Source organism: Perca fluviatilis, chromosome 17, assembly GCF_010015445.1.
Source record: "Perca fluviatilis chromosome 17, GENO_Pfluv_1.0, whole genome shotgun sequence".
NCBI classification, from domain to species: Eukaryota; Metazoa; Chordata; class Actinopteri; order Perciformes; family Percidae; genus Perca; species Perca fluviatilis.
The window spans coordinates 17,386,631-17,412,784 of NC_053128.1; the positions used below are offsets into that span (position 1 = coordinate 17,386,631).

At 40.4% G+C, this 26,154-nt stretch overlaps 1 protein-coding gene across 2 annotated transcripts in view; it reads left to right on the plus strand.

The window, feature by feature from the left end:
* The window catches only part of nnt (nicotinamide nucleotide transhydrogenase), a 35,472-nt gene extending 10,285 nt beyond the window's left edge, over positions 1-25,187 (plus strand). Inside the window, exons 10-22 of one of the 2 annotated variants that reach the window (XM_039780883.1) lie at positions 645-798; positions 1,934-2,095; positions 5,674-5,784; positions 8,155-8,300; positions 8,455-8,650; positions 9,328-9,561; positions 11,375-11,535; positions 14,042-14,221; positions 14,517-14,676; positions 17,835-17,916; positions 20,252-20,370; positions 21,544-21,659; positions 22,594-22,743. In XM_039780883.1, coding sequence (XP_039636817.1) covers positions 645-798; positions 1,934-2,095; positions 5,674-5,784; positions 8,155-8,300; positions 8,455-8,650; positions 9,328-9,561; positions 11,375-11,535; positions 14,042-14,221; positions 14,517-14,676; positions 17,835-17,916; positions 20,252-20,370; positions 21,544-21,659; positions 22,594-22,743 — 1,971 coding nt within the window. Of the gene's footprint in view, positions 1-644; positions 799-1,933; positions 2,096-5,673; positions 5,785-8,154; positions 8,301-8,454; positions 8,651-9,327; positions 9,562-11,374; positions 11,536-14,041; positions 14,222-14,516; positions 14,677-17,834; positions 17,917-20,251; positions 20,371-21,543; positions 21,660-22,593 lie in introns of both variants that reach the window. The other variant, XM_039780885.1, reaches the window with a different exon arrangement.
* The last annotated feature ends 967 nt before the right edge of the window (positions 25,188-26,154 follow it).

A 26,154-nucleotide genomic window follows, 5' to 3' on the forward strand; every position in this document is an offset into this window, starting at 1 on the left:
ATCTGTCCAATCTGAGTTTTCTCTCGAACGACTAAAACAACTTTTGAACCTACACACGTCCCACCAAAACAAGTTCCTTCCCGAGGCTATTTTGCAGCGGCTCCATGCGGAGCTTAGCGCCACCCATGGCGATTGTAGTTTAAAGAAATGCCAATAAACCAGAGCAGGTTTTTCTTCCATCCCGGAATGCTGTGTACACCATGGACTAGCCACACTGTCCTCCGCAGCATGTGGAGGAAGGTCTGGCAATGCAACACTATCTTTGCTGTAATAAATCTGTCCAGCTGTGTTTATTATTTTGGTGCAAACTAATATATTTCCATAATTTGACCCATATCTGATCGCTATAATGGTCCCACATCTTATAAATGATGCTGAAATGCAGATATTACTTACTGTGCTTACTGATCATTAGTTTGCTTACTTTGATCTTGACAGCATTGTCTAATGTTTCACAGATTTACGAATGCAACAGAGGACATTGTACACCATCAGGTGATGAGATCAGGGAATAAAGTGCAGACAAGCCGAGCCATTAATATCATGGTTAGGAAAGATTGATTGAGCTTTCTGTTTGTTCTTTTTCCCCCCTCTTTCTCCCTTTAACATCATACCTTTCTCTGTCTAATTATTGTCACCTCCAGAATGGACAGAACCTGTTCCCCGCTCCCCAGCCTAACAATGTGCCCACTGCAGCGCCTCCTAAACCCAAGTCTGTCCAGGAATTGCAGAAAGAGAAGGCTTCACAAATCTCCCCCTTCAGGGCTACACTTACTACTGCTGGCATGTACACTGGAGGTTAGTAGAATGTGCCATTACATTTAGATTTTCTAAGAAGTAGAGAAATCAGGAAGCTGCTATATCTGAGACCTTTGCTCATCTACAAGTTGTATTCTTGTTTATTGTCTACAATGGGTCTTAAGGGAGGTTGCGGTCCACCAGAAGGTGACGCATAGGCTAATAATTGGCTTTTAAGGTTATTGCTGGAATGTGCACAGGAGGTGAGAAGTGACACACACAGACACCCTGTTAGTGTCAGGAAGTGTGCATTGTAAAAAATAGTGTCACGCTGAGTGTGTGTTTGAAGTAGTGCTGTAGCAAGTGGTTTCCATGGTGCCACACAGCGCTCTATGTAAGTGCGCCACATGCAGTTAATGCGGTTCACACATTGTTTAGGTCCTTGACACCACCACCACACAGCTGCTGGTGTTAGCTGTCAGAGTGAGAACTTGCTTCGTGCTGCTTACATTTTTTATTAGCGTGGCATGTAATGTTGTCATTTTTAGTTTCGCTCTTGTGGATATTGATAACTTATTTTGTTACACCAGACACTGGTGGCATGTAACAGACTAATTGCTCTTTGACTGATAATTATATCTGTCTGTTGAAGTAACAGGAAATAAGGACATCATGGGTGGTCAAGTGCCTACCACATCTTGCAGTCAAAGAAAATGTGGTTATAGTTGGGGAAATAATATATGTCCAATTAAACTGCTACTGTTAGACCAAATGGGTTGAAAGATGCTAACAGGGAAGGAAAGGGAGAAAAAAAACATTTCTGCTACATAAAAATCTGACTTTCTAGTTTGGGCTCTTTTTTTGTGAAGTATTGGATAGTTTTCTATCTTCTCTTTGGGCTTACACTGCATTGATATATATATATATATATATATATATATATATATATATATATATATATATACACACACACACCCTGGGACACAGGCTTGAAAGTGGAAGTTTGTGTTATGGGGTAATAAGCTAAAAAGTTTGGGGACCACTCTACTGGAATAACTATTTCTAGTTCAAAATATACTGTACACTAATGTTATTTATCTCAATTGCTTTTAAATTATATATATATAAAAAAAAAAATCTTCCCCCATATATACAAGCGCTCAAGTTTTTACAGTAGCTCTTTTTCTTTAACCAGGCGCTGCCACCCTGCTGGGTCTGGGTCTGTCAGCTCCCAACGCTGCCTTCACTCAGATCGTCACCACCTTCGGTCTGGCTGGCATTGTGGGATACCACACAGTGTGGGGAGTCACTCCTGCTCTGCACTCCCCACTCATGTCTGTCACCAACGCTATCTCAGGTTAGTTGTGTTCAGTGTTTCTTTTACAATCACCTTTCTGTAAAATGCAATCCAGTACACAGCCACTGCTTGCCACAGACACAAGGTAGGGCTAAACAATATGATCTGTGATCTATAGATCAAGTGTCCAAACTTCATAGCAATACATGGGATGATGAATATTTTTCAATACATCAGTACTTGGAGATGCCTTTGTCATGTTTGCTTACATTTATATATTCATCTGGATTAATTACAATATGACCAGTTTAACTTTCCGGACTTTAGATAGATTTGGACTATTTTTAATTGCAAACTTTGATGTGAGTAAATTTAGATTAATAACAACATATTAGAGCATCAATTTCCGCATAGACACTAACACTTTTATTAAATTACTACCAGAGTGGAAAAATGTCTTAAAAAACAGCACAACAACATGAAACATGCAGAATAAATTTGGTAACAACACCATTAAATCTAACACGTAGTACACTAGTAAAAAATATATGAATAAAATATGTCAAACAAAGAATAAAATATGTCAAACAAAGAATAAAACATTTAAACATAAAATAAAGACCTAGCTAGATGAATTAAACATGTCACATATCGGTACAGCAAGTCTCTGCAGCCACGCTGAGTCCAAATAAAACACTCCCATAAGGACACAAAGACTGTGTCCTTATTGTTGGCTGCTGCTTAACACAGTGGGGTTAAGAGGTTAGAGAGCTAAGTGCATGTGTGTGTTCTTGTGGCTTTGATCACTCTTAAGACCCACACTGGGGTAGGAAGTAACACACCGTCGGCGATCTTTGAGGGTCAGGGCAGTCCTTTAAGTCATGCACATGATTACCATCTTCACACAATCTAACTTGTTCCTCTGGGTCTGTGCCCTTTTACAATCTGCCCTGTTATATCTTCTTAAAGTTCATTTTCTGTTACACTGTCAAGTTTGTCAAATTCCATCAAAAAATGTGATTTCTTTAATTGTGTTCATGAGATCATCACTGATTATCAGTAGACTATGAGATCGCGAATGAAAGAAATGAATACATGTTAAAGTTAATTTGAAGGTTTTCCTTTCCTCCTTTTCTCCCGTTTTGAGGTAATTTTTCTTCATATTTAGCATTACTTAAATACTTTTTTTTCTGTCACTGACTAACTGTGGTTATGGAAACAGTGACACCAACGGAACACTGTTGTTGTGCCAGGCATCGTAAAGACAGAGACACACACACACGCACACACTCTTGCAGACATTAGGGAATCATATTGGTATTTAGTGAGGTTATATTCTATTCTTCATGGGGAGATTATAGTGTTACAACCAGTAGTGACTCTGACTGGTGGGTCATCTAAAATTCTTCAGACACTGGTCTCATATCCAGTGGCTCATTGAGGCAGATCTTTATATCTGGTGTCTGCTAGAAATGCTTTAATCTACTTTAGAGCACTGATTCACTGTCCCACTCTGCCTGTAGCCTGGTAGCTGATGTTTGTCACACACCTACACCTACAGGACGTTGGCCCACCCAGCATCACTATGTGTGTATGTGTCATAGTTGTCGTGTGCGTCTGTCCACTGATGCCTATTGGCTTTCTTTCTGGCTAATCTGTTAGTTGTGGTGGCCAGGCTTGCCTTTGATCTCCGCCTAAATGGTGTAACTGTACCTTTTTTTTTTTTTCTTTTCTTTTTTTTGATCAAGTAGCTCAAGAAAAATAAGGTGTGCCGAATTGAGATGGCTATAGCTGTTATTTCAATGTGTCAGATACATTTATTCTACATTTACAGTAGGGAAATATAGGTTAGAGCTGTAATCGGGCCTTAAAAGTATTGCCCGAAAAGGCCCGAGCCCGACAGAGTTCGCCGCGAGCCCGAAGAGTACATTTTGATTGACAGCTTTTTAAAAGCCCGAACCCGTTTACAGCCCGACTGTACAAAAGGCCGTCTATCAGCAGTCATTAGAGTGTCGGAGAATAGCGCGGACACGCGCTTCACACCGCGAGCGGGCACACGCACCACTCGGCGGAAAAGGGAGAGAAAGAAAAAAGAGACTGCACCGCACGCACACAGCTCCTTTTGTCTTTCGTAAAGAACGAGTCATTTAGACATGTTTTAACATAATTTATTCATGACTAATGGAGGAGGCTATCGGCCACTTGGAAGTTGGAACAAAGAAATTAATTAAGTCCTCCAGAGACCAGCCTCCGTTTCACCTCCTCAGGATCCATTTTCACGCTAATCGAAACGCATCACCGGACCGCTCATTTACCATGCACCCCGAAGCCCAAGCCCGAGCCCGGCCCGAGCCCGTGTAAAATAAGAGAAATTAAGACTGAACCCGTCGGGTCCCGTTGGGTCCCGTCGGGTTCGGGCAAAGATCTTCAGGTATCAGACTCTGTATCACATACACCCAATATTAAAGGACTCAGACTAATCCAAAAATGGGCAAAGAGGTATAGCGTGGATGGAGCTGAAGCAGAACGAATTAAGCCTACAGTCTCCTGTTGACGACAGCCACCTGTCACTCAGAGTGACACGCCCTTAATTATGCATAACTTCAAGCCTTGATAGAATTTAAACGGTGAGTTATAAAAAAAAATTCACCCCGAACTGTTGTCATGAACGGGGAAATTAGCTATAGACACCAAAACCGTTTTTTTGTACCAGACTGTAAACACGTTTAATTCTGCTGTAAAGTTTGGACATTTTAACATGGGGCTCTACAGGAATTGACTCGCTTTTAGAGCCAGCCCCAAGTGGCCATTCAAGGAAGAGATGTCAGGACATGGAGGGCATTTGTAGATGTTTCAAAATGTTTTAAATGCACTTACTCTTACTTACTAAAAACGGCATAAATGACAATAGGAGGTGAGAAGCGGAGCAACACAGCTAGTGAATATTGCAAAATGCGTGTATTTGAGCATACAGAACAAGATTGCAAATGGGATGGGAGCTGTATAAGAGTACATTTGCACATGTGAGTTAACCTTACCGACACTAGCATCTGTGCCAACTTGGTAATAAGAGAAAAACATAATTATTATTAGCCTGTGGAGAAAATTGATGATCAGTGGCATCATGACACACTTTCAGGTTTCAGATTTCTTTGCGACTTTGTTAGAGTAAAAAAGGAGACTAGCGAGAAGGTTAAACTTCTCATTTGCCTCATTTAAAATTCAAACTAACACAACTAACTTCAAGCACAAACATGCACGCATACACACTCTCTACCTGCTCGTCAGCCTAAATTGTACTCAAACACAATTCCGTGTGAATGCAGGCTCCCGGGGTGCTGTGTGTTGCATCTTACTGCCTGTAAGTCATTACAGGGCTGATGTTATCAAGGTTTCCTGAGCCTCTTTTGGTAAACACACACACTCCCTCTCTTTCTCGCTCCTTCTCCTTTTATCTCCAAATCTTCCCTATTTCTGTCTTTTTCCAATGTGGGAAGCAGACTGAGTTTTCTGAGTTTAAGAAGACAACTATAAAAACTTTTTTTTGTTTTTGTTTTTTAACATCTTCAACAAATGTTGCAATGTCCTGTATAATCAAAGTGGAGGTTCATGAAAACTAAAATATCCTTGTTCTGCAGGTCTGACGGCTGTGGGTGGTCTGTCCCTGATGGGAGGTGGCTACACCCCAACAACTACTGCTGAGACACTGGCTGTTCTGGCTGCCTTCATCTCGTCGGTCAACATTGCTGGTGAGTCACCCGCACATAGACACCTTACAGTGATCCCTGCCAGTTACAGCAATATTTAGCCAATAAAGTACCAACTTAGGCTGAAGATTAAAGTGTTTTATATTGATTGTACAATAACATGCTTTCGAACCAAGTTTTGCAGCTGCCCTCTGTACCCACCTGCTCAGTCCAGAGTCGGTGGCTCTGGTTTGGACCACACACATTCATCCCTGCTATTACCCTTAATAATTCCCATTATAATGACAGTGTTCCTGAAGTCATTATACTACTCATCACTCTCTAATAGGCCTGGGAAACAGAGTGTTCCTTAAGGGCTGAGGCATGAACTTTAATTTCTCCTGTTAGCTCACAGCTAGACACCAGGGGAGACTTTGACACAACTCAATGAATAGTTAACTTGCATAATGGATCAGTTCAGCCTGTTTGTTAAAATCCATAGACGCTTCTTTAAGTTCTATGTGTGGGCACCACAAGGTCTCTTAAGTTCAAGGCAAGGCTGTGAATCCTGCCACAAATGTAGGGCCCTCTAGGCTCTATGGCATTACTGTTCAAACCACCTATTAGTCTTTTAGATTTCTCTTAACCAAAGCATGCTAAAATACCACAACCTTTATAGACATACCTAGTTTAATTTAATTTTTGATCTTCTACATGGGTTCCTTTCCACACGCACATTTCTAAGCGGTTTACCACATTGCCCATAAACCCCCGGGAACAGAAAAAAACATTCCATGGAAAGGGACGAAACACAATGGTGAAATTTAGCTCCAATAAAACAGACCCTGACATTTTTGAGTCTGTGTCTGTTTTTTAGGAACAGGTCCCTGGCCGTAGCTTCTTGTTCCCTTTGTGTCTCCGCAACCATAAGATGTGGGAATGCATGAAAAACACCCGGGTCTGTTGTATATCTTGCGCTTATTATGTTCACTTTCTCATAATCCAAATTTTAATCTGCGCTATCAGATTCCATATTTTCCTGTTATTGCCTAGGCCGTCAGCGTTATCAGTAAAACTCTGATTTTATAAGTGGTTTCAAATAAAATAACATCCATGCTAGAAAACGACCAGCTGTAAGTCTTTTGTTGAAAGGTTTTGACTGCAATAATGGATGACTAGGGATTTCAGGGGCACTTGATAGGATCTGTACTCAACATACAGAAGACTAATATAGCAGCAAACAAATATTTGCTATATAAAGATATAGTGGAGTAATGGCGTCCTAAGCAGAGAATGAACTCAAGCTACTGTATGTGTTGTAATCCGAGTTTCTCTGTTCTTTGGTTTGGCAGCCGGTCCAGCCGGGCGTGAGTGCCTTGTGCATCGGTATCAAACGCAGAGTGCCGTGACAAAACGTTTGTATTTCACAAATTGGGGAACTGTCTGTGAGAGCGTGTGGTGGCATACCCAGCCCACTTTTCTTTTCGGTATTTCAAGTACAGCTCCTTTAAGTTTTTGGCCACAATCATGGCAATGTTAGTTGTCCGGACTGAAATATCTCAACAATTGGATGGATTGCCTTGAAAGGTCGTTCATGGCTCCCAGTGGATGAGTCCTAATTACTTTGATGATCCCCTTACTTAAACTCTAGTGCCACCATGAGGTCGACATTACTGGTTTTGAGGTAGAGGTCTCAACAACAAAATTGTTACATTCAAGGCAGAATTTTAATCACTTTGGCCGATGCTCTGACATTTCCATTCTGGGTATAAAAACTCCCAAATAATCAAAAGAAATGAGTGGATAATGGCTTTGCATTGTTGAAATACATGAACATTCCTCCATGTTAATATATTGACTCAGATTGGTCAGCAATAATATTAGTCAGATTCTGTTGCATGTTTTAACTAGGACAGTCTACGACTAAAATTACTGGTAAGAAACAGGTGCTAGCCTCTGATTCACCCTTGTACGTATGGGCGCGTGTGTGTGTGCGCGTTACTACAATCATGCCACAGGGAAAAAAGGCAGACATACACACGGAAATGTGATCTCCTGCTGTAAAGCAGTGAGACACCGTCTGGTCCCAGTTTGACACTTTTGAGGTTTTCTACTTGAAATATTTACACTGACATAAAGTAGACTCATTAAATTCCTAACATTGGTTATTGGGCTTGGCAACCGTTTTTAGCTATTGGCTTTAAAACACCTGCTGTCTAAAAATAAGTATTTTTTTCATGTACTTCAGGAGCCTCCACTTCCTGCCTTTTACATCCCTGCATCAACACCTCGTACTCTTTTTGTTTTTGCACCTTTTTTATCATTTAAAGGTTTTTCTTAAATATTACTACTCCTTTTTGTAAAGCAGCTTTTAAATCTGATTTTGTGCCACTGTAAGTACAGGAGTATTTATTTTCTCTGTGTCTCACCCAGGTGGTTTCCTGGTGACTAAGAAGATGTTGGACATGTTTAAGCGACCCACTGATCCTCCAGAGCATAACTACCTTTATCTGCTTCCTGGTGGTGTCTTTGTCGGTGGCTACGCTGCTGCTCTGCAGTCTGGATACAACATTGAACAGGTGCGAGAGGATGTTTATGCCATGCCTCCTGTGTTTTCCCAGATGTAGTACAGGACATTCCAAGTAAATCATTTGTCCCTATTTCTCATTCTGTGGCCCATCAGTCTTCATCTATGACCCCCTTTTTCTTTTCTCTGTCTCTTCCTCTCACCAGATGATGTATTTGGGCTCAGGTCTGTGCTGTGTTGGTGCCCTGGCTGGCCTTTCCAACCAGTCCACCGCCCGTCTGGGTAACGCTTTGGGTATGATGGGAGTCGCGGGGGGGATCGTTGCCACTCTGGGTGCCCTCAAACCGAGTCCTGAGCTCCTGGCACAGATGAGTGCAGCCATGGCTGTAGGTGGTACTGCTGGTGAGTCTGTGTGCATTTATGTCAAAAGAAGGAGAGGGCAGACTTGCAAATACTGGACTCTAATATTTGCAGAATTGTGTTGCAGCAGATTGCGTGTGTGTATGTGTGCGTGCATGCATGTATTCCAAGCTTGGCTAGATGAAGCCGCAGGTGTGCAGAGCTCAGGGACATCTCTGTGATGTTTACACCAAACACAACATGACTAACTCCCCGCCAGACTAAGGAGGTCTGTCGAAATGGTCAGCAGCATGTATTACTCACTTTATCTCGCTCATTCAGGACAGTTTGATCATTTAAATGCTAAATGTTCCAGTAAAAAAGCAGAACCTTAGATGAAAACTATCCACACAGACAGTAATGCTTGTTGCCAGATACAGCAACATATTGCAAGGCTTCCTGCAGGACACGCACACACACAAACATGGAATTTCCCCGAACAGGCCTCATCAGCAACACCTGGCTCCTCAGATGGACCCACTTCCCAGCAATCCTCTGAGTGTCTGTGCACGTGCTTGTGATTTGCATGTTATTAGTGTGTGGGTCTTTCAGGGCCGATGCACTTTATTTATTTGTTATGTCTCTCTCTCTCTCTCTCTCTCTCTCTCTCTCTCTCTCTCTCTCTCTCTCTCTCTCTCTCTCTCTACCTCCCCTACCTCCCTCTCCCTCCCTCCCTTTAGGCCTGGCCATTGCTAAGAAGATCCAGATCACCGACCTGCCCCAGCTGGTGGCTGCCTTCCACAGCTTGGTGGGGCTGGCTGCCGTGCTTACCTGTGTGGCCGAATACATGATTGAGTACCCACACTTCGCCACAGACCCTGCGGCAAACCTCACTAAGATAGTCGCGTACCTCGGCACCTTCATCGGTGGAGTCACTTTCAGTGGCTCTTTGGTGGCATATGGCAAACTGCAAGGTGAGAGAAGCGTGTATATACTTATTATTCCCTGCAGAGCAAACATGTACACTTCCAGTATGCTGATGCATTGACAAAACTTGCATTAATGCTATTATCGTGTTATAAAGCACATTCATCAAACAGTTGATGACTATCTCCGCTTAAGATCTGCCTTACAATGTTATGGAGTGCCATGGGGAAGGCACACCCAGTCATTAAATGGTTCTTAGATTTTCCTGTGAGAGGATTAGTGTCCAAGATTTATGCCAAACTGATGCAAGTATCCATAGGAGAACTCCCAATAGTAAATAAATGGGAACGAGAGCTGAGCCCTGAGGGGAACGCAATTAACTGGGAGATAGTTTGGGACAACGTTTTCCACTGTTCCAAGAACCCAAATCACCAGTATATCCACTTCAACATATGTCATAGGATAGGATAGGATATTGGACTCCTCAGGAGAGATACGTCTCTAAAGTCATTCCCACTCCCTATTGCACGTTCTGTCAACCTGAAAAAACTGTAACTTTCCTGTATATGGTCTGGGAGTGTGAACCGGTGCATGAGTTCTGGAATAAAACAACATCAATAATATCTGATGTGATAGGATGTCAAATTCCTACTGACCCGATTGTTTTATTACTTAATGACAACTCTAAAGAACAACTCTAGGAAAATTTGGCTAGCCGGCTCAACTGCAACCAAAAAAATTATAGCTCAATGCTGGCTCCCCCCTCACTCGCTTTGTATAAAACAGTGGTTGGCGTATTTTTTTAGACATAGTTATGCTTGAGCTCTCTACAGCAAGGATTAACAAAGCCAGATCATCAACTATCAGCCTATGGTAAAGCGTAGCAGCACAAATATCAGACTTAATGACCTCAACCCCACAAGAACTAGAGGAGTGTGACTAGGCAAGGTGTGGTCTCTGTTTCCTAGTTTGTTTTGTTTAACTCGAGACCGCAGAGGGTGGGGGGTGGGAGAGGGTTTTTGTTCTTGTTCAATTTGTGTTGATCTGTTCTGTGCACCATCTGCTATTACCTGTAACATGGTGTGGAATTTGTTTTATATGTCTGAAGGTGCCAATAAAAAAAAAGTTGATTACAAAAAAACCAAACAGTTGATGACACAGCTAGACAAGGAGAAGGCCTAAACTGCACATCGAATGTAGCCCATTATGTGTTTGGTATTTGACACTTTATAGGGCTTACTTTACATGATACACATTGGAAAAAAACCTTTGTTGGGAATTGGATTGGCCCTGGCTCCCAAAATGTCTATCTCTCTTCTTCTCTTTATTATATTTGTTTTTTTTGAAAACCACAGCAGTTTTCTTAAGGTGAGCTGTAGTGCCTTTTGCACTTTAATATGTAGGCGTAATAAAATGAACATATTGCATTTATTTATGTGAATGAACTTGACTCAAAACAGGATTATTAGTATATTCCCTATATGTCAGCTTGGCCGTTATCAACAAAAGAAGGTCTGATGCTTCATGCCCACTGCTGCCTGCTGTGAAGGGAAAAGAGAAGTTCATTGGGTTCATGTGCTGGCACCAGTCCTAGCAGCCACACTGTAATTTCCATGTTGACTGCAAGTGTTTCATAAAGGCCAGTTATGCATGAACATGACATTCAGTTAATGACAAGTCTCAAGTGGTGGCTGCTGAAGGATAAATCTAACGCTATACAAGCTGTTTTCCGCTGTTGTATTTATTTATCAATCAGATGTGAAATTGTTTTAGAAAGGCATAAATCAAAAGTGTTTACGGGCAGTTTTTAGGGGTGTTTGTATTAAATATGTTCTCTCCCTCCCTCTTCTCTCCATGCAGGTATTCTGAACAGTGCACCCCTGATGCTCCCTGCTCGTCACGCTCTGAACGGCACTCTTATGGCCGGCAGTATTGGTGGAATGATTCCCTTCATGCTGGATCCCAGTTACACTACAGGCCTCACCTGTCTGGGATCGGTCTCTGCTCTCTCCGCTGTCATGGTATGACGCGTATGACTTAAATATTGCAGATTGGAATTTTCTTACATGCTGACAGAAAGAGTACAAAAAAAACATGCTGCTCGAAGTGAGACTATGATGTAATATCTGAGGAAAAAGTAAGCAAAATTTACAAAAAAAAAGAAAGTAAAATAAGAGGCTTCTTGCACAGGTAATAGTAGCTGTCCAGACATTTAGTCAGCGTTGAGCAGAGAGCTGTTAATAGTCTGGCAGCCATAGTGGCAAACAGGCTTGAGTTTGTAAAACTGCCAGGTTCCTGCTTGTGTTCGACTCATTATATTGGTCTCCACCATTGTTAAGTCTTGCTTAACTTTTGAAAAAGTGTCACATTTCCTTGACTTTCATGTCAAGGAAATTCAAAAAGGAAAATGTATCAAAATATCTTAACTCTGCGTGTACAGTAGCAGTCAAATAGCTCCCAATCACGTCATAAAAATGATCTGCAAGCACTTGAACACACATCAAATAATGCTCAAATACACTGACGGATTGAAGATTAAAGTTATTATTGTTATTATTATTATTATTATTATTATTACCAAAATGATCACCAAACTTTGCACATAAGTCCAGTCCTTTGCCAAACTTAATAAGTGTGATTTGTGTGCTAATAGTCCTGATGGTGGTGCTACAACAAAAACAATAACAAATCAACTAGAGGTGTGAATCTTCACTGATCTCCCGATTCGATTACGATTATCATGTCAGCGATTCAATTCGATTCGATATCACGATGCGTCAAATAAATTTTTCTGTTAAAGCCATGTAGGATATTTAATTCATAGCCTTTCAAGCTTCAAAAAGAAAAAAACATTCTGCAGTGCTCTAATACTAAATAAATTGGATACATAAAACTACTGCTACTATGTTGTTAGGCCTACATTAAATTGTAAACAAAAATAATCGATTATGAGCCTGCCGATTATCGATGCAGCATTGTTCAATGCATCGATTATTTGATTAATTTCAACACCTCTAAAATCAACCTTACATGCTACAACGTTGCAACTTATATCAAACTGTAGCCCCAATAGAGCAGAAACTATACTCTGCTCTTAACCAGTAGCAATTTTGAAGTCCATCGCTCTTCCTTTTTGCAAAAACTGCAAAACTTCTTAAACTTATCTCATCCCACATTTTCATCTAATCTAACACAGGACTTTTACCCAGGAGACCGGGGTTTGTGTCCCGTTTTTTCCCCCGTGTCACTGAAATGTACATTTTACGATCTTTTCCTAAAACCGAACTGTGCTGTTCTTGTGCCGCATGTCAGTTAAACGTACGTCCCGACCCAGAGCGTCAAAAAGTGATGCCAAGAGTCCTGACCAAGCACGTCTAAATATGAAGCTAAAGGAGACTTTTTGCATCAGTAACAAATGGCCAAAGGCACCTGACCAGGCGCCGCTTTTTGACGCGATGGGAGTGAGAATGTGTTGTACGCACCACTCACCAACCCTCACTTAAACAGTCGCCCTGTTCCTTGGGCATAATCAACGGGATGAACAGGAATGTCTCTGATTGGCACTTTTCTCCTCTTTCTCTTGTCCATCCACCACTTTTTCCTTTTCCTCCTCAAAACGCTCGGCCCCAACCATCGCTGCAGAGTCATCGTAATCACAACTTAAATAATGATAAAACAATGTTTCATGAAAGTTTCATGAAGTGTGATGAGAAGCAAAAACAACAGAAATGTGATACGTTTTGTGGTATTTTTTTTACTCTAGATTAATTAATTAGATATACTGTAGTCTTGATAGACCTTGGTAGATTATCTCCAATTCCGAAAATAGATTCTAATCAGGTGAATCCAGGCAGAGCAAACGGAGAGCACACACTAATGTAGTTACTGTAAAAAAAAGAAAATAGAAAAAAAAGTGACATGTTACAATTTCATTTTTTTGCTTGCTTTGCATATGTACATGTGTTGCTTGGAAAATCAGCGACTGGAGTCAGTCCCAGAAAAAGTGATCAGTGCATCCCTAGAGAGATTAGATGAATACCATTTCAGTTGATCTCTAATCAGTCTTTAAAGTACAGTATTATGTATCATCTCATGTGCGTGTTAGTCTGTTCTTTCACTTGCTCAAGTTCCTAAAAAGAAAGCTAAAGTATGTCAACTAGAACAATCTATGATGTGCACCTGGATATCACTGCTGCTTTGATAACTACAGTTGGCCCTTGTTAAACAAAACCTGCACAGATGATAGAGGGACGGAGAACAAGTGAATTTGATTGTGAAAAATGTAAGTGAAGCTGGAAAGGCTGTTTTTTCCTCATGTGGAAGAAAAATTGTTGTGTTTAAAAAAAAAAAAAAAAAAAAATCAGTACATCACTAAGCTAGCAAGTTCCAGTTGTTATGGAGGGAGAGGTCATTTTTTTTCTTTATAGCTGGTCCTCACATCTGCTCTGGCGTTCACTGTATTAAACAGCTAATCTGATTACAGCAGTTGATGAAACGCCTGTTCTGTTTTCTTCTTCTCGTCTTTAGGGTGTAACCTTGACAGCTGCTATTGGGGGCGCTGACATGCCGGTGGTAATCACCGTACTGAACAGTTACTCCGGCTGGGCCCTGTGTGCTGAGGGCTTCCTGCTCAATAACAACCTGCTGACCATCGTCGGAGCTCTCATTGGCTCCTCCGGAGCCATTTTGTCATATATTATGTGTGTGGTAAGTGGAGCACAAGTTTAAAAACACATGCATTGTACTGCCGCTGCCCCGAATCTCTGCAAAACTGCTGTCAATTGATGTGTTTTGTAGATCAGGACAGTTCCATGTGGTTGTTCCTCTCCTGTCCACCAGGAGGGACTCTAACTTTACCACTGTAGAGTATCTGTTATAATTAAAATCTCTGTGTTTTTAGGAATTTCCCCTTTTAAATTTCCTCTGATTGCTGTGTTTTGCTGTCAAAAAAAGGTAATATAATCATAAAAAAGAAATCCAAAATATGTTTCTTCCCTCTCAGGCCATGAACCGTTCACTGGCTAACGTGATCTTGGGAGGTTACGGCACGTCTTCCACCGGTACGGGAAAGCCCATGGAGATCACGGGGACACACACAGAGGTCAACGTGGATCAGACCGTCGACATGATTAAAGATGCCCAGAGCATAATTATCACTCCAGGTAAGACGCACACACAAAATACAAGAACACACATCCCTACACACACTTCAGAGGGCTTGTACGTGAGTGGAAAAACATGGTACTTTGACTTTGCCAGTCTTATTTATTTTTTTTTCTCAGCATAAGCGAAGTGTGTGTTCTGTTTATTTAACCCTTTCTTGACCCATGTTACATCACCATTTTGCTAGGCTAATTGACAAGTCATGGTAGAGTGGGCTCACACACACACACACACACGCTCTTAGGTTTCTGTGTGGTCGTCAGTCCCAGGTAAATAGACATTCTACAGTGCGGCGTATATGTGCAAGGTCAAGGGAAAATGAGATGGAATGAGGGTATGCTTGGTTTATGTTGACAATTTGTACAAAATTGGCTTCTAGTTCCTTTTTTGGGGTTAAAGCGCAGGTCCTAACTTTGTTCCAGGTACAAACTTTTCTTCTTTTTACATGTTTTCAATATTTTACTTTAAATACGTGTCTGAACCTGCCACTTGGACTATTATGATGGTCCTTGGTGCTGTTGTCTTCAAGCCATCATTGTGTGGCCCGGTGACATGTCAGTCCTCTCGCCAGACTGTTCCAAGTTCCAAAGATTTGTTTTACTCACGTGGGTACATGTAAACACAGACTAAAGGCATCCAGCCTGCAAATTGGCGATTCCAGTCACAGTGCTGAGTGCTTATATACAAAAACTAACTCTTTAGAGGAAGCCTCTGCAATTTACAAGAACTAGTACAGTGCCCGTTCAAAATGTGCTTGTTTGGAATGGCCCGATTGCTTGGCCTGTGGTATTGCTGCTTGTAGCTTTCTCCAGACCTTTCCTCAACGTTTTAGTTTAATTCACAGTTTATTATTATCCAATATCCAACGCTGTCCAAACTGCTCCAAATTCCAGACAGACAGACAGACAGACAGACAGACATATCCCGATTTATTAGAGAGATTAAAGTGGTCACATGGTTAAGAAGAGAATACAAGTGAAAAATAAGTGATCCATGTAGCAGCATCCAAAAAACAACAATTTTTTTTTCCTTTTTTGAGACCAACCAAAGACAAAGAGGAACACATCTGACCGCTGAAACCAAAAACAGGCCAAAGACATTTTTAGTTGGAAGGAGTGGAAGAAATAATAGAGCGGAAATAAAATGGTTTTCTTTTTTAGCCTTTTTTCAAAATGTTCTACAAACAACACCACACCAAGACCAATATTAAAATGCCAGACATTTCTTTGGAGGATTATAGAAAAACATAAACCAGTGAAATATGAGGTTAAGAATAAGTAGAAACAAATCATAATAGAACCAGTCAGTAATTTTATGAATTGAGAGATTTGAAAGACATCTGTCAGTACATTGTTAATTCTTTCTGCAGTTGCAACATTTGTATCAAACATTAGTGCAAAGTTTATATGCTCTTGTACAGACATCAATAAAGTGACATAACAAGTGTATTAAAAATTAACACATCACCTCAGCAGATGTATACAGGTATTTTTTGCTAATGACATCGACTTAAGAACACGTACCATATAAATGCATAGTTCTTCTCTCCGCCTTTTGTAGTGAGCAGTCAGACTAGTATTGTTACCCAGCGCAGGCTTTCAGTCAGCCCCCTTGTTTCCATTTTGACCAGTCTCCCTAATTGGAGCCGTCACAGTCACTTTGCCTGATTGACATCTGTGGAAACAGTTAAGACTTTGCCTGATAAACATAAGTGTTTTCCTGGCTTCGTCTGGCCCATGTCCGCATGCCCTAGGTCCACTTGTTTTTCTTATAGGAAAAACTCCAGAGAGAATATTGGAAGCACGAGTAATGAAATAACTGTGATGGAGAGGAAAAAAAAGGTGAAAACCATTAAATGTTTAAGCTGCACTGCAGACAGTCAACAATGTTTCTTGTAGAGTTTTTTTTTTTTTTCTCCTTTCTTTATGCTGAGTTTGAAACCTTGTCATTTTGACTGGTGTGATGTAACAAGATAGATCCTGACTGTTTGTTGTGACAAGGCTAGTAAACACCACTGGACCGTTTGACGTGTGTTTGTGTGTGTGACGCCCTGATTAAAATCAAGTCCCACACACCAGCAATATTAAACATGAAAGAAGTCTGAGGCTTGGAGAAAAAAAGCATATACTGTGTATAGAATTCAATGCCAGTTCCCTTCTAAAAGGCAAGTAACAGAATTACATATAATCTGAATGTTAATATTAAATACATGATTTTAATTATCACAGTAAGAGAAAATGGTTAGTTGAAATAGATATATATTTGAGAAGTACTTTTTTGTCTTATCTATCGTTCTATCCATCATCTGGAACTGTGACTCTTACAGCATCGATAACATAGTCATTAAACCATAATAAAGTTGCAGTAGGGCGGTCAGCCTCAGTGCAGAGTATGTATAATGTTTTACTTAAGGGCACCTCAGTATGGTAAATCTTTCCTTAAACAGTTTGAAACTTGGTTGTCCAGTTAAAGGTTGCTAACATCAACACCACCTCATCACCTGTCAATCAGACTGCTGCCTACCACAGATGGCTTTATTTATGTTTTTTATAAGTGTTGCTTATCACGTAGTGTGTGCTTTTTGTCAAGTTAGCACAGTGACTTTTGGTTAATGCTTGTCATTATTTTATGTGCTTGCTCACTGTGTGCTGTTGAGCATTTTACACGATTTCTGGGTTGGTAAAGTTAAAGGTATTATTTTCATTATCGATTAGCTAGTCCTCAGATTATTTTCTTAATTAATCGATAATTTTTTTTGTCAGTTAAATGTAGCAAAAAAATGCCCATCACAATTTCCCAGAGCTGTGCCCAGATAGCTCAGTTGGTAGAGTGGGTGCCCATATATAGAGGTTTAGTCCTCAACGCAGTGGTGCCGGGTTCAACTCCGACCTGCGGCCCTTTGCGGCGTCATTCAATTTCATGTCTTCATCTGTCCTGTCAAATAAAGGCTTAAAAATGCTAAAAAAATATTCTTTATAAAAAACAATTTCCCAGAGCTGAAAGTGCCATATTCAAAAGACTTAGAAGATATATAGTTTACTATCATATAAGAGTTGGAAAATCAGGAAATGTATCTGTAACAACATGAGTTTTTGTCTCAGATATCACAAATCGTAAATCGTGGTGCTAATTCTTACCTGTTGTTTTAATCTTTCAGGTTATGGACTCTGTGCTGCAAAGGCCCAGTACCCCATCGCTGAGTTGGTGAAATTGCTTAAAGATGCTGGCAAGAAAGTCAGGTAACGGAGTGATAAAACTAACTAACTCATCTACATTAAATGTACATCCATTAAATTAATCGAAATAAGTAGGCTAATTTGACAGTATGTTTAACAACAAGACAAGCTAGCTATCCAGCCATGTCATTGTCCCCAAAACAATATAACGACTTTCAGGAACAATTATCCGTGATGTGTACTGTCGGCCGCAGCCTGAAGTAGCAAACAGCGAACGCGATGTGAGATAACGTTATTCGCTGTGAAACAAAGTAAGTTCACAGGGGCAGTGAAAATTACTAATGGCAGCTTGTGTGTTAGCGCCATGCTATGGTGTTAAGAGGATGAGGAACTGAAGCAGTGTTGCCAACTCTTTTCCAATGAAAGGAACTAGCACCAGCTCCAAAAGTCGCTAAAAGTAGCCAGATGACGTCATACGTTCATTTGCATATTTGCAACGTCATTACGCAATAATTTGCATAAAGCTTAGTGGTTGTGTCAGCAAGGTAGATAGAAAGAAATACAAATCCAAATAATCACAAATTCCATACAGGAATGTATATTACATTATAGTAATTATTTAGGTAGCCTATCTTTGAAGCAAAAAAATTAATTCTACAAAGGGAGGGAGAATTCTCAAGGAAGGCCCCCTCACCCTGTCCCCCCTCCCTTTCTAACTGCCTGTGCAGTGCTGCTTCACATGAGGAGAGAGCAGAGAGGGGAGGGGCTGCTCCTCAGTCACAGAACAGAAGAGAGAGGTGACTGTTTTGGCGGCCACAAGAAAGAAATACCTTGCGTGCTCGCTGGACAATACTGGTGTATTTTCTACAGAAAGTCTCTGTCTTTTCTACAGAAAGTCGCCAGATTTGTCGCTAGTCGCTTTTGTGAAAAAAGGTTGCTAGGGCGTCTGAAAAGTCGCTAAAACTAGCAACAAAGTCGCTAAGTTGGCAACACTGCACTGAAGCACCACACAGTGTTGGAAATCAGATTTACATTTTCTTTTTCTTTTAATGTAGCGCATTAACGGTAAATAGTCAGTTTCACCGGAACTCCTTTAGTAAGTGTCCTATGACACTTTTTTATGGACACCCTGCAGCCAATCAGAATTGAGTATTCACCCAGTCCATGGGATAAACTACAGTAACTACTGTATCTCAGGCAAACAGAGTTGTGAAATACAGGTAGTACAAGGCGTGTTCATAAACAGTCAACTGTAATTTCTACAGATGAATAGCTAGATAGTTATATATGTAGATAGATAATACAGTATAGATGGATGTACATGTAGATTAAGAAGGGAAGGAAATAAAGTCACATTTTTACCCACTACAAGATGTAAGCTGAGCCATGAAGGAATGAAAAGGAGAGTTGTGGTTTTGGGCTTGATGACAAGAAGATGGGACAGATAGCAAGAGACCTGTGTGTGGAGAAAGAACAAAAAAAGGGAAATGCGAAAGAGCGTAGAGGAAGGACAAGGTACAGCGGAAGCTTGTGTAATTGTGCTGCCTCAGTCGTTTGATCCTGGCTGTTGCAGCTGCTGCTACTTAGAGCATTTGTACTTGATTAGAGGAAAGTGGGTGGTCAGAAAAACAACTCTTCATCCTGATTTCTTACTCTTTCTCTCCAATTTTTCTCTGTTCTGTATTCTAATGCATTCTCACGATTTATCACTTGTCTTCGTACTCTTCATATGTTATCCCTCTACAATTTCCCTCGGGATGAATAAAGTATCTATCTATCTATCTACCTCTCCCTTAGTCTGAATGAACCATATGCTGTTTTACTCCTCTTCCTTACACACTACACTTTATTTACAGTATGAGGTTCGGCAGCACAACACACTTCCGCTGCCCTCTCCAAGATCAAAGCCTTTGCAACTTCCCACTATCCTCTAATGCATGTAAACCGTATGGATTTACATGAAGGGCAAAAAATGACTTTTTCAATCGGCAGCCACAGTCACTAATAGATCCCAGAACCGACAGACCATTTTCACTCGGAATCAGCCTAAACTCGCCCAACATAATAGAAAATAAATCTCCAAATCGGTCAGAGAGAGCCAGCCACCAGAATTCAGTGACTGGTGGTAATTTACTACCCTGATTACATGACATGGCTAATTGAGTTTGAGAGCTATGTATATCCAGTCACACACATGCGTACACACTCAACAAATAATACATATGCAATAGGAAGTGTGTGAGTAACCAGACTATAATCACAAACGTCTCTCAACTCCACTTGTGCAAAATCTCCATCTTATTGTCTCTTTCTCTGCCCGACTCCATTCATTTTGATCCGATCTCCCTGATTAGAGGAGGGACCGTGTTAAAGTACTCATTAAATGTTGTTTTTACAGGTTTGGTATTCACCCTGTGGCTGGCCGTATGCCTGGTCAGCTCAATGTGCTGTTGGCTGAAGCGGGTGTCCCATATGATATTGTCCTGGAAATGGAGGAAATTAATGAAGACTTTGCCGGTAAGAGCCAGTCCTCTCTGTCTTTTACAAACTGTACCTGCTGTGAATTTCTTGACTGATTCATCCAGAATTGCTGGGACCCAACATGTTTGATTTTGCTTCAGCTTTTTAGAGCGTGAAGTTAAACGTACAATATGTCATTTATCTGCCGCTAGGGGTCTCTCAATCAAAACAATAACAAAAGATGCAGATTGGTGATGTTGTGAAGTAGCGTGGGATCTGGGATTTGTTGTCTTCACCACCATTGTCGTCATTGCAGTCAGCTTCTCCTGGTTAAGATTCCTTGAGTGTTCATTGTTCATGAGGTTTTTGCCAGGAGCCAAATGTGGTCCCCTCCTCTCCAAAACCAAAGGACCAGGTTATAAAAACTGGTTAAAAAAAAAAAAAATACTGAATAAAGCAGTTTCACGTTAAAAATCTGTGTTTCTCCGACGCTGTTTGGCTTGTCTGCGGAGGGGCTGGAAGCCGAGCTGCCGCTTACATTCTCTCAGCTTGTTTCTCTGATAGCACTAACCAAATGAAATAGAAATGGCCTGTTACCTTGATTCAAATTACAGACTTCTCTGGTTTTTTAACATTGTTGAAAACATTTGGGATAATTACAATTTTATATATTATAATTCAAAAAATAACATCGTTCTAGTTGTTTTTAGAACCTTTTAATGTGGAAATGTTAGATATTATACTATTTTTAAAAGAATAGTTTGACATTTTAGGAAATAGACTTATTCGCTTTCTTGCCAAGAGTCAGATGAGAAGATTGTGATCTGCTCAGTATGAAGACTGGCAGTTAGGGACAACGGCTAGCCCAACTCAGTCCAAAAAAAAAGAAAAAAGAATGTGCTAACCAGCATCGCTAAAGCTCACAAATTAATACATTACATGTCATTTGTTCAATCTGTACTCAAATCAAAGTATAAAAAATGACAAGTTGTGGTTTTATGGGGAATTAGGTTGTGGAATTATTTCTTGGCTAGGACTTCCTGGAGTCTCCGCTGGTTGCCTGGTAACCTAACAGTGACAACAAGACTAACGTGATATAATTTGATTTGATAAGCGAAAGATTGGATAAGATATAACGTCATGGAGTCAAAGGCCAAAACTAATAAATCCCGTAAACATGAGGTAAAAGTATTGTTTTCTGATTTTTATATGTGTTGGGTGTCCAATCAGAAACCGACCTGGTCCTGGTGATCGGTGCCAATGACACAGTGAACTCAGCCTCCCAGGAAGATCCTAACTCTATCATTGCTGGTATGCCTGTTCTGGAGGTCTGGAAGTCTAAGCAGGTGAGACATCTGGTACATGCATGTGTGATAATGAGGTTGTCCTGAAGCCCAAAAAGATAAAGAGGAATGGAAGATTTTACAACAACTGGCCTGCTTTTTATCGCCACAACTGAATGTTGGAATCCACGCCCGTAGAGGGGCCTCCATTTGATGACACGCACACACAAAACTCAAGAAATACATACTCAGACACACTCAGGCTCACATACATAGACACCGATTTTTCCAGTTCCAGGTGCAGTCCCATCCTGATCCCATTAGTGGTGGCTGTGTCGCTGTGGAATGACGACATTCGGAGCATCCCACTGGCACCGCTCCGAGATCTGGGATTTATACAGCGCTCCCACTTGTTTCCACACACTTTCCCCCGGGGAAATCAAAGAGGACATTCTACCTAACCGCACACACTCATGTGGATGCACACAGAGACACACTTACAGCTGCACAGATAAAAACGCGCAAGGACAAAAATTTGGGTTTTACAAAAAAAAATCGCACAAATGCTTTTAAACGGTCATTCCTAAGTGCCCAATTATGCATACATGAGTCATGAAATGAACTACTTTTTCATACACAACTTTGGACTTTTGTTGAAATCAAACATCTTTATTGAATTCATGTTGTCCCAAAAAACTATGAAGGAGTTTCAGGTTATAATTTAATCAGTTAAATTAATTTTATCAATGTTGTTAAATGTGTTAATACAGCAGCTGTTAAATTGCAAACATCCCAGCGTTATTTCTAGATCCATGGTCAATAAACAGATTGAGGAGGAGAGAATGGCATTCAATATTTTCACATCTAATCATCGAATTAGAAGCTTGTGTGTGTGTGTGTGTGTGTGTGTGTGTGTGTGTGTGTGTGTGTGTGTGCGCATGCGTGCGTGCGTGCACGTGAACGTACGTATATGTGACTGTATTTCCTCCCACTCCAGGTGGTTGTGATGAAACGTTCACTGGGTGTGGGATACGCAGCTGTTGACAACCCCATCTTCTACAAGCCCAACACTGCGATGTTGCTGGGCGATGCCAAGAAGACTTGTGATGCCCTGCAAGCCAAGGTCCGCGAGTCCCAGAGCCAGTAAGGCGGACTCCTCCACTTAGAGCACACGTGGAGCGAGGAAGGTCGAAGACAATGAAGGGTTTTTTTTCCAAAAATATCTCCACATTAAGATGATAGTGATCCGATTGTGACTCAGCCAATTAAGTAAAGATGATTTTAAAAAATGTTTTTGGCACACCCTTCCTATCATCTATAAATAAAAGAAATACAAATTAAATAATAAAAAAGCCCTTGTGCAGTAGGATCCAAGCAATGCAGATATTGTAGTTCTTCCATTAGTGCTCCCACTGTAGTGATGTACTTAGATACAGATTTACAGGCATGTCTTTTATTTCTAGATAATAAATGAAGGGTATGTCAACAAATACATGTGGTCTGTGTAATCTGGGCAGCAATCGACAGTGTCATCTTCATTATAGACCCCTATATTAATGTAAAACAACAATGAAATGTAGATGCATTATGTTGTTAAATATTTTAAAATTAGCTATTAAGATATTTTAGGAAATAGTCAATAGTTGAAAGAACATTTGAGATGAATTGGAATTAAAAAGAAACAAAAGCTGAGATATAAAGGTGAAAACCCGAAGAAAGAGATATAAGAGACTAAAGCACTCATGTTTTTCCACACTGTTAGGCGTTTTCCCCAACGTTTTCTCCAGAGATTCCTTTTATTATTGTAAGGTAATTTGCTGTTCCCTTTTGATAGATTTATTTGCTCAAATGCTAATGTCGCACATTATTTTTCTGTACAAGTAAAAAGAAAAAAAGCAGGATAGTGCACCATTTTTGTAAAGTTCTTTCAGCTCCAGTTTTTACGGTATTGAGAGATTTTTGTATTTGGTCTAATTACTATTATAAGCCTAGAAAATCACGTTTTAGAAGCCATAGCTGACTATAGAAATCTAGTTATGCTATTTTCTTTTTTTTCTTTTCACCCGTGACCTCCATCTATGCCTCTAGTGCAGCAATCACACATGGATCCAAAAACATTAAAGATCCATTCAAACCTCGTCTATCAAGTATTTAAGGCAATCAACCAAATAGATCTGACCTTTTTATTTTTATTTTATTTTATTTTTTTAAATGTGAGACCACAGCTGTCATGTAATGCTAGTAAAGACTGTAACTACTCCCACAAACAGACACTCTGATAGCCGGATGGATTTTATGATGTTTTTGAACCAGGTGCATCACATCATCCTGTGTGGTTCTGATGCTACAGTACACGTGATCTGAGGCTAGCCTTTGGTCTTTACGGTAAAGGAGGGTGTTTTTTTCTTCTTCTTTTTTAAGTGAATGTGGCTCCATCCACTCCAATATGTGAGTCCTCATTATTTTTCTAGAGGGAAATGAAGGATCACTGTTTGTAAACTAGGGCCAGATGTTAACCTGGTTGTTTTGTAAAGAGTCTAAAGCAACATTGCATTCAATTAGTCACGACGTTCAGAATACATGAATTGTTCGTTATTATTAACCATTTCTAAATTAATCTTGTCCCTTTTTTTTCCTTTGCCATAAACATAAACTTGTGCCAAAACTTCCCCTTTTAAACTCAATCTGGATAGATTGGGCACACATATAGATGGACTTGTTGCTGTTAAACCACTTAATTATTGAAAGTAATTCTTGAAAGATCACTGACAAAATGACAGTACCTCCCACTCTACACCTAACTAACTAATATCTATATCACCAGAAACCTAGTCCATTGGAGTTAGTCAGAGGTTTTCCTGGTACAAGGTTTGAGGAACAATAGGTGATGAGGTGACAGGGCAGCAGTTTTCATTACTTTTAAAATCTATAAGTACTGTAAGAAGTTAGTTGTTCTAGTTTTGTCCTGGGACCTGATACATTGACCATGACAACTATCCTACCTCTCCATAAAACGACCAATAACTTTCCAGAGGACCCTCATCTGACCAATTACCCTTGACTGAAATGACCACAGGATGTCTAACAGCTCTCATTTATCCTAAGCCTGACCAATTGCCTTCTGTTTTGTGTTCACGTTGTGTTTTTTAACCATTAGACCTCAGTTTGCCATTGGCTAGTTGACTGTATGTTATTTAAGTGTAGAGCTGCAGATGTCATTGGTGCTCAAGAGGGGTTATTGTTCTTCCACGTCAATTTACACAATTAGCAGTCATTAGGGACTATTAGATTGAGATGTTTGCTTAACATTTGTGGCTTGTTGCTGTTTTTGAGGTATTGATCAAATTAAGGGAGATAAAGAATATTAATAGTTTTGCTAATGTGCCCCTTATCTTTTTTTGCCTTCTTAAGGAAAGTATTTTTGTAAAGAGGCACCGTATTTGTGCAGTGCAACAATGGGGTTTTTGAATTTGACAGTGTTTCAGTGCACCATGTTAGGGAGATGAAATGATGAAACTGTACTGTGAATGTTTTTCCCTGTTGTTTCTCATGGAACATTTTCATCCCTAATAAACTTGTATTTACACTAGATGTTGCCTGAGTATGTCATTCCTTCCCTGACACACTCTTAAAGGTGCAATTGAATTTCCTGATAATAAACAAGTGGATCTGCAAGGATTTCCCTGAGGTCTACCACAGCTTTGATGGTAATGCTACCCGCCCAGTTTTGACCGGCGGGGTTGAAAACTCAAATATTTGCAGCAATTACCTGGATCAAGGATCATGAGGGGAAGGAGTTGTATCCACACTCGCACACATACTTCATCTGTGCAGTGCTGCTTCACAGAGGGCACCCCAAATAATGTAAACACTTTGTGCAAAATAATTTTAGCTATATCAAAATCTGGCAATCGGCACTTTGATTGGATGAAAATTAAATGCAGCTGAAGAGCTCAAGATAACAGTATAACTACTTAAAAGAAGTCACGATAAGCCATTGAAATGCAGCTAGGAAGTAGTTTCTTTTTGCTGTCCTGCCACCAGTGTCATGCAATGAGCATGTCTTCTATTCCAAAAATGAAGCTATGAGATGAACACAATATCTCTGCCTTGATGAGGGATAGTGGGAAGAAGGTACACACGCTGGTTAGGAAAGCCACCTCTACAACCTCAAAGTGTCCCTGTGCAACAGAATGGGATCGCATGAGTTTGTCATGAGGGTTGTGATGATGACTGAAATGTAAATATCAGTTTGTGTGATATTTTCACCTACAAGCGGCACTTGATTGCTATTCATCAGCGGAGAGTGAACTGGAGGTACTTAGAAGGGGAGTGGTGCCTACAGAGATGGAGTAGATTAAACCATAGATAGATTTATGAAGATGGGGATTGCATGTGTGTGTGATGAGGGTGTCTTCATCCTTTAACAAGTAGCACTCAGACAGGCTGTTATCTGGTCTCAGGCTGGATGAGATTTAAAGAGAACTGTCACTCCCACAGCAGAGGCCAGATGCAGAGATAGTGAAAAAGAATGGGCTATCACTTATTTTGTGAGCTG